The 12,431-nt window shown below is 60.5% G+C and overlaps 1 protein-coding gene across 9 annotated transcripts in view; it reads left to right on the forward strand.

Moving 5' to 3' along the window:
- Positions 1-2,822: 2,822 nt before the first annotated feature.
- PAX5 (paired box 5) overlaps positions 2,823-12,431 on the forward strand; it is a gene marked incomplete at both ends in the record, with an annotated part of 126,920 nt that continues 117,311 nt past the window's right edge. For 8 of the 9 annotated variants that reach the window (XM_084224615.1, XM_084224616.1, XM_084224617.1 and 5 more), the window contains 2 exons: positions 2,823-2,868; positions 9,684-9,849. In XM_084224615.1, coding sequence (XP_084080741.1) covers positions 2,823-2,868; positions 9,684-9,849 — 212 coding nt within the window. Of the gene's footprint in view, positions 2,869-5,191; positions 5,768-9,683; positions 9,850-12,431 lie in introns of those variants that run through there. The other variant, XM_084224619.1, reaches the window with a different exon arrangement.

Consider the following 12,431-nt stretch of genomic DNA (forward strand, 5'->3'; position numbering starts at 1 on the left):
AGTGAGGGCAGGAAACAATAACTGTCCTAGGAAAACTCCAAACCCAGAATTCTGCTGAGCCACGGTTTTTTTCTCCTCACTGTGCTTTTACACTTCCGCACGCAGAAAGCACAGCATCGCTCCAAAGTGTGCTCCGGGACATGCCAGCGTCGGGGGCCCTCGGCTGTGGCCGCAGCGCCGCGGTGATCGGACCCCGAGACCCGCTTCCCCGGGGATTTCTGCCATGGCACAGCTCTGTGCCCCCTCAGACGCTGCTCTGGTGAGAGCGGAGCATTTTCCAGGGACCGTGGTAGGGGGATGCTGGCAGGCCCCAGCCCTGCTGGGTCCCGAGGCACTGCCCCTGCGTGGACACAGCTGCGGCTTCTTCCCGGCGTCCGTGAGCCGCCCGTTCTCGCACCGGGCCTTAGATGCCAGCCCCGATCACGGCACCGCGGGGCCGGTGCTGGGCGCGTCGGGGTCCCGCAGCCGCGCTGCGGGGGTCACCGCACGGCCAGCAGAGCGGGTCCCAGCCCTGCCCCGCTGGCCAGGGGGGAGGAGGGCCGCTCCCCGCGGGAGCCGCCTCCTTGTTTTCGTTAGCGCGGCAGCGGGGACGGCCGAGCGGCACCGGGGAGCGTCCGCGCGGTCCCGGCACGCGGCACCGTGGCTGGGGACGGCTCCTCTCGCCCACCCCGCAGAGCTGCGCACCCCGCAAAGGTGCTGAGCCAGCGGGCCCACGCGGGTCGGTGCTCGCACCTCTCTGCAGCCACGGCCGCTCTGGCACACGCGTGGGGCCTGGTCTGCCCCGCTGCAGCCCCGCCGCCGCTTCCCCACGGTCTCTCTCAGGCCGTGTCGGGCGGCGGGAGGGGAGGCGGGAGCCCCGCAGCCTGTTTTTAGGACAATAAAGTGTTTTTCGTTCCTTTCCCTTAGTGAGGTCAGGGTAGCTCTCTCATCCGGCTCGCATTGCCGAGGCCGGCTCAGCCGGGAGAGGCGAGGCGAGCGCCTGAAGGGACGAGAAAGCGGCTCGGGGTCTGCCCTGCATTTGCGCCGCTTCTGTGGGGGCACCTCCCCCAGGGAAGTGCCCCCTACCCCGAAACGGCAGGTCGCGTTTCAGGGCGAGCCCGCGGAAAGCTCCGGCGAGGCTATTTCTGTGTAAGAAAATTAGAGCGAAGAGAGGTCGGTGGGAAGAGAAGCAAAAGGGAGAGAGGCCACAGTCGGCCTCACTTTCGGAGCCGGGCGGCCGGGGGTCCCGTAGAGTCGGCCCGGCCCAGCCACGGAACCCCGCGAGGCCGCCGTCTTAGGATGCGACTGCGTCGAAGGCGGAGGAATGGCCGGGAGGGAAAAGATAGAGTTTGGAAACAGAGTTGTGTCCACGTTAGCGCTCAGCGGGGGCCGGCGTGGTGGGGGTGGCAAGGCTGTGCCGGGCGAGTCAGCCGGGAGAGAGCCCCTTCGTCGGCCTCGCGTCTCTACCGCGGCACCTTCCCGGGACCGGCAGCACCCCGAGCGGGGCTCCCCGCGCCGCTCCGCGCACGGGCGGCGGCGGTGTCTCCGCTCCCGAACCCAGCTGCCCCTTGCTCGACATCACGGCGCGCCGGCGGCCGTGGGGCAGAGGGGGAAGCTCGGGCAGGGGAGCAGGGCAGAGCCCACCTGCGACCACGCCAGCGGATCGATTCCGTGGGAGATGGGCTCGGGTGCGTGGCTGCAGGCGCCGGTGGGCGCGAGAAGCGGGACTGCCCGCCGGGCTTGGAGCCGAAATTTGTTTTGGCCTTTGGGACAGGCCACTATTTCCCGCTTTCCCTCACAGTCGTTTTGCTGAAAAATAAATCAATAAAACTGGTTCGACCTGGAGCGGTCGAAGCTGCGTGATTTTTTTCCCTTTAATCTCCCCACCCTCACTCGCGGCCGTGGGTCTGCATCCGCCACGTGGATGGGAGGTACGGGGGGAGGAAACCCGAGTGAAGCCCCCCGGGCTGGGAAAATCCTGCCCACGGTCCCCGCGCTTCCACTGGGCCGCTGTTCTCCGGTCCCCGCCGCAGTCCAGGGCCTGTCCCTCGTCGAGGGGCGCGGGGCTGGAAAGGGCAGGGCAGGCCCGGAGGGATGCGGGGGTCTCTCCCGCAGACGGCTCCCTGTCCCGCCCCTGGGGCGGCCCGGCCCGGCCCGGCCCGGCGGGGAGCGCAGCCCCGGGGGCGGCAGCGTCACCCCGGCCCGGGAAGGGGAAGTCGGTCTGCTGAAAAGTTGGTGACAGGTTGGGGCAGCGGAGGCAGAACGGGCAGGTGCCGCCGCCGCTGCCGGGGGTGCGGAGCGCTCGGGGGGCGGCCGGCTGCGAGCAAACTTTGATTCCTGCTACAGAACATGTCAGAGTTTTCCTGGGTTTTGGCTGCGTCTGGGGACATCTTGTGATGTTTTAGAGAACAGGACATGATCTCACATGGCGAGGAGCTCTTTAGTTTCTTAATCATTTCACGGTTCCTTCAGAGGCTTTTTTCCACCTAAAACGTTTAGTTTCAGCTCAGTGATCAGCTGCAAAAGCTCGGCGGGGAGCGGAAGAGTTGAATTATTCCAACCTGAGAGAGCCCCTCACAAAAAAAAAAAAAAAAAAAAAAAGAGGAAAAAAGAGAAAAAATAAAGAAGGAAAATAAAGAAAAGAAAGAAGGGGAAAAAAAAGAAAATAAAGAAGACAAGAAAAGACAAGAAAACAGAAAGGAGGAAAAGAAAAACGGAAAATACAAGAAAAGAGGAAAGAACACAAAACAATAAAAAGAAAAGAAAGAGGGAAAAGGAAGAGGTTGCAATACGACGTAGAAACTTTTTCTTGCCTCCGTTTCCCCAAGTCCTGAAGAGCCAGAATGGAGCTGGAGAAAACCTACGCGACACCCCGAGCCGGCCGCACAGGTGGGACTCGGGCCAGGGGCTGCGGGGAGCCCGGCGGCTCCGCGGACAAGGGGGGCGCCGACGTGAGCGGGGACGCGGGGCAGAGCGGGCGGGGTGGGACCGGCTCCCCGCGAGGCCGTCGCGGCGGCGCGGCGGGCTGCCGAGAGCTCCGCCAGCCGTGGAAAGGCACTCTGGTGTCCGTTTGTCCCGCGGCTGCGGCCAAGCGGGCAGTGGGACAGGCACCGGGGAGTGGCGAGAGGCTGCGGGAGCCCCGTCGCGGCGTCCCCGCGAGTAGCGCGGCGGCGGCGCGGGCGGTGGAGGGCGCGGAGGCGGCCTGGCGGCTCGGTGGCGGAATGCAATTTCGAAGCGATCGATGGGGCCTTTTATTAGTTAAATCGCCTGAATAATCGTTTAATCGATAAAGCATTTCATGGCGCGGCGGAGGCGGCCGGGAGCGGGGGTGGCCGCAGGGGCAGCAGCACCGTCAGCGCTGCCTGGGCCGGGCAGGATGACGAGGACGGGCCGGGGCCCCGTGACAAGGCGCTTCAAAGCCTCTGCGCCTTTGGCCCCTATAGAGAGCTGGGCCGAAGGGTCTTCACCTCAGTACCGGGTGGGCGAGAAGCAGGAGGAGGACGGGGGGAGTCACGGCAGGGACGGAGGCCGGGCAGGATGTGAGCCGGTATTGCCTGCCCGCTGGTCCCCTCGGCGCAGCGCGACGCTGCAACCCGGGCCCAGCCTGCCCGCCATCCCCGACGGCCGCCCCGGGCCGAGGAGCCGAGCGGCAGCAGGGAGAGCCGCGCGACGGACGGGGCTGGGCTGCGGGGCTGCGCGGGGCTCGGCCCTCGCCGTGCTTCGGCCGGACTCTACGCGCCGGCTCCGCGCTGCCCCTCGGCCGCGCCCCGCAGTTTCGACTTCAACGAAAACTCGGCCCGCGCCCGCCCGTCCGCAGCGGACGCCGGCCCCGCGCTGCCCAAGGACGGGCCGGGGCACGGCCCCGCTGCCGCCGTGGCCTAAAAGGTTCAGCGGGGCAGGAAGGGCTCGCCCCGGCTCGGGTTAAGCTCTCCCGCAGCCCCGTCCCCACAAAGATCCCCGTGGCAGAACATGCGGACGGCGGGGCCGAGGGCAGGTCACCGGTGCGGCGGGCTGTGCCACGCCACCAGGGTCACTCGTGAGGCGAGGCAGACTGCCCGGGCCTCCGACAGGGGCTCGGCCGGGGCAGCACCGCCGCGGGGCGGCCTGAGTGGGGAGCCCGGCGCTGCCGGGCGCGGCGCCGCCCAGCCACGGCGCGAACCACCGAGAACCACCCTGATCGCGGCCTCGGCCCGGGCTCCCGCGGGTGCTGGGACCCACGGTCGCGACACGCGCCGTCCGGGCGTCGGGGAGACCAACGGCCCCGGGGAAGCGACGTCGGGCCGGCGGAGGCCGCGGGGGCCGGGCGGGGCCGGGCCGGGCCGGGCCGTCGGGGGTCCCGGGGCCCGCAGCCCCGGCGAGACCCACCCACGGCTCGGTCACGAGTGGCTGCGCCCCCGCGGCCACGCCCCCGCGCTTTATTGGCTCGCAACCCGCCAATAGGCAGCGCCGGCGCTCGGCGGCCAATGCGGGACGCCGTCAGGTTAACTTTGCGATTGGCCGCGGCGTTGAGTGACGGGCGGGCCCCGCCCCCGCCGCTGTCCGCCCGCGCGGTGCTGAAGCGCCGCCCGCCGCCCCCTCCGCGCGCGCTGCGCGGGCCGCGCGGACCGCGGGGCGGGGCCGGTCCCGGGGCAGCCCCGAGGGCCCCCCCGCCGCGCCCGGCCCCGCCCCGCCCGGCCCCGCCCCGCCCCCGCCGCCCGCCACAACCCCCGCCGCCCGCCGCCGGCCGGCAGCGCGCCGGGCGCACCGCCCGAGCCAGCCAGGCGCCGCCGCCCCGGCGGCCGACGGCGGGCGGAGGGGAGGGACGGAGAGAGAGAGAGAGAGGGGAGGGGGCGCCGCGGCCCCGGCGGGCGGGCAGCGATGGTCGCGCCGCGCCGGCGCCCCAGGTCGGACGGCGGCCGCTGACGGGGCGGCCCGGTCCCGCGGGGCCGCGGCGAGCCCGGCCCCCATTCCGCTCCCCGCCCTCTCGCACACCTTCCCCCGCCGCTCCCCTCGCTCACCGCCGCCGCCCCGCCCGGCGCCGCGAGTTGCTGCGAGCGGCGCGGCGGGGGGCGGCACAGGCGGAGCGCGCCGCCGCCCCGGGACCGAGCCCCGCGGACGGGGCGCCCGCCCCCGCCGCCGCCCGCCTCGGCCGCCGCCGCGCAGCCGCCGGCACCGCCAGCACAAAGAGCCGTCGGGCGGGCAGCGCTGGGCTCCGGTCCGCCGGACAGAGGCGCTCGCCCCTCTCCGCGCCCAGTAACGTCCCGGAACCCGGCGGTGGGTGCTGCGCATCGGCAGCCGCCCGCGGAGCGGCTGAGGCCAGGGGCTCAGCCCGGGGCGGCCGCTCCGCGGCCCCCCGACGGAGCCTCCGGAGGCTGCGAGCGGCTCGGGAGCCGCGTTCGGCCGGCGCTCTTGGATACCGCGACCCGTCACGCGGCAGGACTCTTCGCTTTTTGAGGGATTTTGTTCTATTTTATTTTTCACCCCTTTTTGGTTGTCTTTTGCTTTTTTTCCTTTTTTTTTTCCTTTTCTTTTTTTTTTTTTTTGGTTTTGTTTGTTCGGTTTGGGGTTTTTTTTTTTTTTTTTTTTTGGTTTCTTTTTGTTATTGCTGGGTTTTTTTTATGTGTTTGTTTGGTTTTTTAAATTTGTTCGTTCGGTTCTGGTCGGTCTCCGTCCTTTTTCGCGGGCTCGCTCCCTCAGCCCGAAACCCGAACGTCGCCGGCGAATCGAGATCAGCTCGGCGAGGTCGCCCGGCCCCGGACCGCTCCGATGGAAATACACTGTAAGCACGACCCGTTCGCAGCGATGCACAGTAAGTGCCTGCCCTTCAACTTGTCTGAGCGGCCGCGACGGGCTCCGCGCGATCGTCTCCGTCCGCGGCCGTGCCGGGCCGCCCGCCGACGCCGTCCCCCCCGGCAAGATCGGGGTGCCAGGGACGGCCGGCCGGCGGAGGGGTGCTGCGGGAGCGGCCGGCGCGGGGGCTGCTTCCCGTGGAGAAAGAGCCGATGTCACCGCGCGTGTGTGTCTGTACGGATGGATGTATAAACGCGTCTCTAGACGTATACACAGCCATCAGTACATATGAACGCGCGCTGGTGTACATGGATGAATACACAGATGTTACATGGATGTGTGCATAGGCTTATTTCTCTCCCTAAATCAAATATCCGGAAAAAAGCCGCCAGGTATTTCCGACGAACGGAAAAGTTTGCTCCGCGGTATTCTTTCTCTTTTTCAACATTTTGAAATTCGTTAATTGGAAATAAAGAAAAAAAAAAACCCCAACCAAACAAACAAAAAAACCCCTCAACAACTAAAACCCCTAAACAAACAAACAGCAGCCCCTCCCAAAGCCCCGAACAAACTGAACTAATGCGAAACGCGAGGAGCGAGGCTGGAGGAAAGATTTTTGTCTTTTTAAACCCCGAAGAATGGCGTCACGATCGCGGCGTGGGGCGGCGGAGCGGGCAGCCGGTGAAGTTAACAGGTCGTGCGCGATGGGTTCGCCCGAGATTTGTTGTGCTTGAGAGGTCGGAGAAGACTTATCCATTAGCACAGTGTTATGTGAAATGACATTTTCTCTCACGGCGAGTTAAACGCTGCATTACGGCGAGAGATTGCGAGGGAATTTAACGTAGAACTAATCTCATTTCCCGGTGCACCGCAGCCTGCCTTTCGGCTCAAAGAAATTTGTTTGCAAAATAAACCACCGAGCTCCGGAGCTGGAGATTCCCTCCCTCTCTCCCTTGTCCTTTCCGCGCTCCCCGTTCATCTGCCGATTTCCCATCCCTCTTCCCGCCGCTCCATTTCTGGGGTTGTGCGGAGCTGGGACGCAGGCCGGTGATGGGCTCTTCCGCCCCCGTGGAAGCGGACTTTTCCTCTCGCGGCAATGAAGCCCTCGACCTCCGCGTTTATTTATTTCTCTCCCGGAATTAAACCAAATCACTTTTTTTCGGAGGGGAACTTTGAAGTCGGGAAGCGCGCGGTGCGGGGCGGGATGGGGGGCGAGTGCGGAGCGCTCCGCCGTCGGAGCGCCCCTTGCCCCGGGGGACGAGCGGACACGCAGCCCACGGGAGCCCACGGGAGCACGGTCTCCCCGCGCGGGGCCGGACAGCTCGGGCGGGAGCAGCCGCGGCGGGTTTCAGCGGCGCCTCTGCCGTCATTCGCGGCTGCGGAAAATCCATGTCGTCCTCAGGAATTTCTGGGCGAACAGAAGGAATAAAACCAAAACGCCGGTGCCTTTTTTCCGGTCCTGACGGCGGCCGGGAAACCTCCGAGGTCATTTGCTGCCAAACGATCTCCGGACCCGCGGCTCCTCGGGGGCGCGAGGGTGGACGTGGGGTCGGGACCCCCATGCAGAAAGGCGGAGGAGGACGGGGAGCCGGCGGCAGCGGGAGGAGCGAGGTGGCAGCACGGCCACAGGGAACGGTGGCCGGGGCCGGGGCGCTCCGGAGCGACATTTCGGTCCCTTCTGGCGCCGACGCGGTCCCCGCTGCTTCCTCGTCCCGCGTGGGCAGAGCCGCTGGCCGCCTCCGTCCGGGGTACGCGAGGACGACGAGGCAGGCTGGGCACGGTCCGAGCGGCCCCGACCCGTGTCGGCGGGTCCCCAGGACGGTCGCCCTTCGCTTCCACTCGCTCCCCGCCCGCCCCGGCTGCACTATGGCTCTGGGTTAGGCCCGCGGACCCCTCATCGGGCCCCCCCCCCCCCCCCCCGAAATAGCCCCCGAGTCTCTACCCGTTCCTCCCTCCCTGCGGAGGGCAGGGGCGGCTGCCTCATCCCCGCACCGAGGCGCGGACGGTGCTCGATACCCCCACCGCTCCCGCAGCCCCCGGCCCGACGGGGCCCCCGGTCCGCAGCTGCCGGGGAGCGCGACCCCGGCCGGGAGGCCCCAGTGGGCAGGAGCCGGGCTCGGCGCCGGTGCCGCTGCCTAGGGCTGTGGCAGGTTTGGAGGAAGGGACGGCCGTGGCCCCAGCCTTTGTTTCCGGCGCCTGGAGGGTCGGTGCTCCCCGGCTGGGCAGGCTCGGTTCCCCCCAGCCTCCGGGGACTGGGGATGGGCTTCAGGGGTAGAGTTGGCCCCTTCCCTGAGGGAGGCATGTCTTAGTGATGCCTTCTCTACCCTTTTCTTCCTGTTTTTTTCTTTTTGTTTCTTTTTATTTTTCTTTAATTTATTTCCTTCCTTCCTTCCTTCCTGCCTGCCTGCCTCTCCTGCCTCTCCTTCCTCTCCTTCCCCCCCTCCCCGACCACAACCACCCCAGGATCTTCCCACTCAAACTCTGCGCGATTCCTCTCACTTAGAGCCCTGCGGAGCCGAGGTCTCATTCCGGGCAGGTCCCGTTTCCCTCCGCCGCGGAGCTGTTCCACACCGAGTCTCGGTGTCCCGGGCATCCACCCGGGCAGGGTCCCAGCGCCGGTGTGTGCTCCCGGCAGAGAAGCGTGGGCCGCTGGCAGAGTCTGCCTCTCCCGCTCCGCTGAAGGCACAGCAGGCTCCTGTCTGCTCGCCACAGCGTTTAACATCACCTATTTCATGCGGGTTCGTTGTGTCCTTACAATGTTAAAACGTGTTTGCGAAGTTTGGCAGCAGTTTATCGATAGCGAAACAACACGATTAAAATAAAAATAGCTCTGTATAAATTTTTTTAAACACTGAGGCATTTGGCTCGCTAGCCTAGTCAGTACAGTTCCAATCCTGCTTAAACAGAGACATTTTCTGTATTACTTTTGTTCCAGAATTGGCATTTGTACTATCTCTATGGCTTGCTTTTAGCTTCTCTGTCCCTCTGTAATATGAGTAGTTGGATGAATAACAACATAAGGGTTAATTATATTACCTTCTAGTGCGGGGGATTAATGTGTGTTCATGGGGTTTACACAGCTTACTGCTATTCCCCCAAGTGGGTCTTGTACCCCCCTCAGATATATAATTCACTTTGCCAAACGTGAACAGTGAAAATCTGCTCAAAAAGCAGTCATACACTAGGCTTGCCCAAGTGTTCATGTTTTATTTGTGGGACCATAATATCAGCCAGAACAGCTGTAAATGCTTGGAGCAGAATCTCTTTCTTTTCTTTCTCTCTTCTTTCTTTCTGTCTTTCTTTCTTTCTGTCTCTTTCTTTCTGTCTGTCTTTCTGTCTTTCTTTCTGTCTTTCTGTCTTGTCTTTCTGTCTTTCTTGTCTTTCTGTCTTTCTTTCTTGTCTTTCTGTCTTTCTTTCTTGTCTTTCTGTCTCTCTCCTCTCCCTTTTTTTCTCTTTCTTTCTCTCTTTTCCCCTTCCCCCACTTGATTAATTCAAGGCATCTGGGGAAAACCAAACCAAAACACAGCGTGTTTAATTCCAGGTATCTTTCTATGCTTAGGCAGAGGCAGTATGTGGGCTGAGTGATCCCCCAGCCTCATTTATCGCTCCGAGAAGCCTCCGCTCCCCGGGACAGCTCCGGGCCTGCCCCGCAGTTGTGGCTGCGCTAGCGCGGCTCCGGGAGGAGGATGCTCCGCCGCCGGGGTGCCGGCCGTGACTGAGGGGTTCCTCGTGGCCGTTTCCCCCTCGGGCAGGAGGGTCCTCCCTCCTCACAGCGAGTGTCAGTGCGGCGGTGAGGTCACCTCCCTGCTCCTCCCGGGGAAATCGGAGCGCTTCTGGGGAGGCGGTTCTGCGGGCGGAGGTTCTGCCCTGCCGAGGCGAGTGAAACTCTCTCACAGCTCTTGTCCTGCCCTTCTCCCCCTCCGCGTGTGTTTCAGGACATGGAGGCGTGAATCAGCTGGGGGGTGTTTTTGTCAACGGCCGCCCTCTCCCAGATGTCGTTCGCCAAAGGATCGTGGAGCTCGCCCACCAAGGGGTCCGGCCGTGTGACATCTCCCGGCAGCTCCGCGTCAGCCACGGCTGTGTCAGCAAAATACTCGGCAGGTAAAGGGGACGGCGAATCCTTCCGTGTCCGTCAAAAGTGTCGGTGTCAGCCCAGAGCTAGAGGCTGCAAACAGGCGGGGACAGTCCAGTGAGGGAGCGACGTCCCGAGGAGTCGTGTTTGTGTGTCTGATGTGGAAAGGAACAGCAAGTATCCGTAGGTCTTGTTAGCTCCTGCTGCAGCTTCTAATTCGTATGCAAAGTGCAGAATGCCATGAGTATTTACAGTATATAGTGTATGTCCTGCACCTGTCTGCTCTGAACAGGAAGGGAAATCTGGGAGTCATATTCAGCAAAATGTGAAAAAAGTAGAAGTTGTGGAAATTACTTGTTTTGCTTCCTGAGTAGAACTCCTTTTAAACAATATTATCATTATGTATTTCATCAATATTGTGGCACATGCATTCATGCAAGCTTTTCTGCAATCTCTCCCACTGTTTATAATCAAACATCTTTTTCCAGTATTCTATTGGATAAAGAGAGCACAGAACACCATGAGTAACCAGTAACCATCCTAAAGATATTTTGGCTACTTTGGAAGTAGCTGTCTGTTCAGCCAAGAGCTGCTCCAAATGTTATGGCAACAGGATATTAAACTCTGAATTAATATTATTTCCTGATTGCTGTTTAAAATTTGGTGTAGATTCAGGTAAAAAATGCCATGATTGCTTTTTTCCTTTTTGATTTCTTAAACTTCTGTGCAAACCTAATCCTAATTTGTGTAAATTACCATTTTCAAATGGTTTTGAACCCCAGGTATTCTTACAGACTTGGGCAAGTTATATTAAGGGGATTTTTTTTTTTTTTACAAAGTGTTTTTCTTTATCATCTGGAAAAGTTGATTACTGAGTTGTTTGTTGGGATTTCACAGCTAATTTCATTGTTTAGCATTTTACTATTTTTATTTAAAATTTTTTTTCCAGTTCTTGGAAACAGACAATTTATTTATCCACCAGGCAAAAGTCTGGTGGTTTTACTTTTGTCAGTTAGGTCTGCTGTTAGGTACGTTTGCACTATGGAGCTCAGAGTGAGGTTCCAGAGCTCTGTCATTAAAGTTGTCAACAATAAATTGGAATTTCATAGCTCATTATTTTCTTAACTAATAATTACAGTGGGTAAAATGTCTCTGTAATTGCATCTCTGTGTGTATATGTTTTCTTGTATGTGTGCATGTGTGTGAAAAGTGGGAGTCCTTATGATAAATCCTTGCATTTGGAATTTTATTATCAGAATTTTCAGTACTAGATGCAGTTTTAAAAGTCCATCCAGAGGCAGGTAACCAGATGTTGCAGGGCAAGTGAAGCTCTTAACCCTCAGAGGAGGGGGCTATGGGGGTGCCCACCCTACACCTGCCTTTGCAACTCTGGAGCAAAAAGCCCAGACCTGATGCACGTGGAATAGCGCTGGCTGCAGCAATCCCTGCCTTTAAAATGGAGATGGGAGTCAGAAATGCTGGAGCCATGCAGCTGCAGGCTTTGTGACTGTGTAATTTAATGCAATACAGCATGACTGCACCCAGATTCATTGCTGGGGAGAGGAGGGGATGTCTGTGGCTGGGCAGGTGAGGACTGTCCCCAGGTGTCCCCAGGGTGATGTCCTCCCCCCGAGTGCAGGGAGGGATCTGGGCTCACTGCTGCACCTTCCTTGGGCTCCTCTGTGCCTGGGCTGGCCCTGAGCCTTGACAGCAGGCAGGTGTGCAGAGCTCAGACACTCGGAGAGGCAGGTCTGGCTGGTCTGAAGAACCAGAGCCTTGTCCCCTGCTGGGCTCATCACAGCTGCAGCACTCTGGTGGCAAGGGCCCTCTCTGGCTTTCCTAGGTGGGACCAGCCATGGGAAAGCTGTGGCTGGTCTGCACAGGCAGAGCATCCTGTCCTGTTGGGAGTGCTCCCCTTGGCCAGGCTGTCCCGGACTGCAGGGCACTGACCCTGTTGCAAGAAAGCACTAAGAAACATTTGTGAAATCCACAATTTTGACCAGATCTGATAAAATTGTGACTTGTTGTCTGGTAGCATCTGTAGTGTTGCCTGGCTGTGTTCTACATCCTCCTCAAAGAAGTGGGGCCAGCAAACTCAGCCTCGAGGTCCTGAGGCTACAAGTGCAAGATTTTAGAAGGTTTATGGGCCATGTTTGCCGTTGTTTTGTCATGTCCTCATGGAAGCGCAAGGGCAACTAAATTTTTCCCCTCTGCCTTAAAGCTCGCAGCCTTTAGGGGCAGAAGGAGGGTTAATCCATCTCTAACACTCAACATTTGCCATTATTGATATGGCATAAATGGCTCATGGAGGCTGGTAGCCCTGAGTCAACATTTGCACACCAAGTATCTGAGAACATGTATGAACAACTTGGTGTCAGTCTCTTTAAAGGAACTTTAGGCCCTGCACACAGAGCTCTCCCAGAAACACTGAGAACAGGTAGCCAGGCAAAAATTTGATGAACATGATTGCATGTTTCAGGGAGGCAGGGAGGCAGACTTTGGCTGTTGCAGACTGTTTGTGCTTTGCTCAGGCTCAAAAGATGGGAAAATTTTTTCTTTTTTTTTGTATAATGGTTATGTCAGATAATTGCAGGGAAAATACATTAATAAG

Source organism: Fringilla coelebs, assembly GCF_963513975.1.
Source record: "Fringilla coelebs genome assembly, chromosome: Z".
Lineage (NCBI taxonomy): Eukaryota > Metazoa > Chordata > Aves > Passeriformes > Fringillidae > Fringilla > Fringilla coelebs.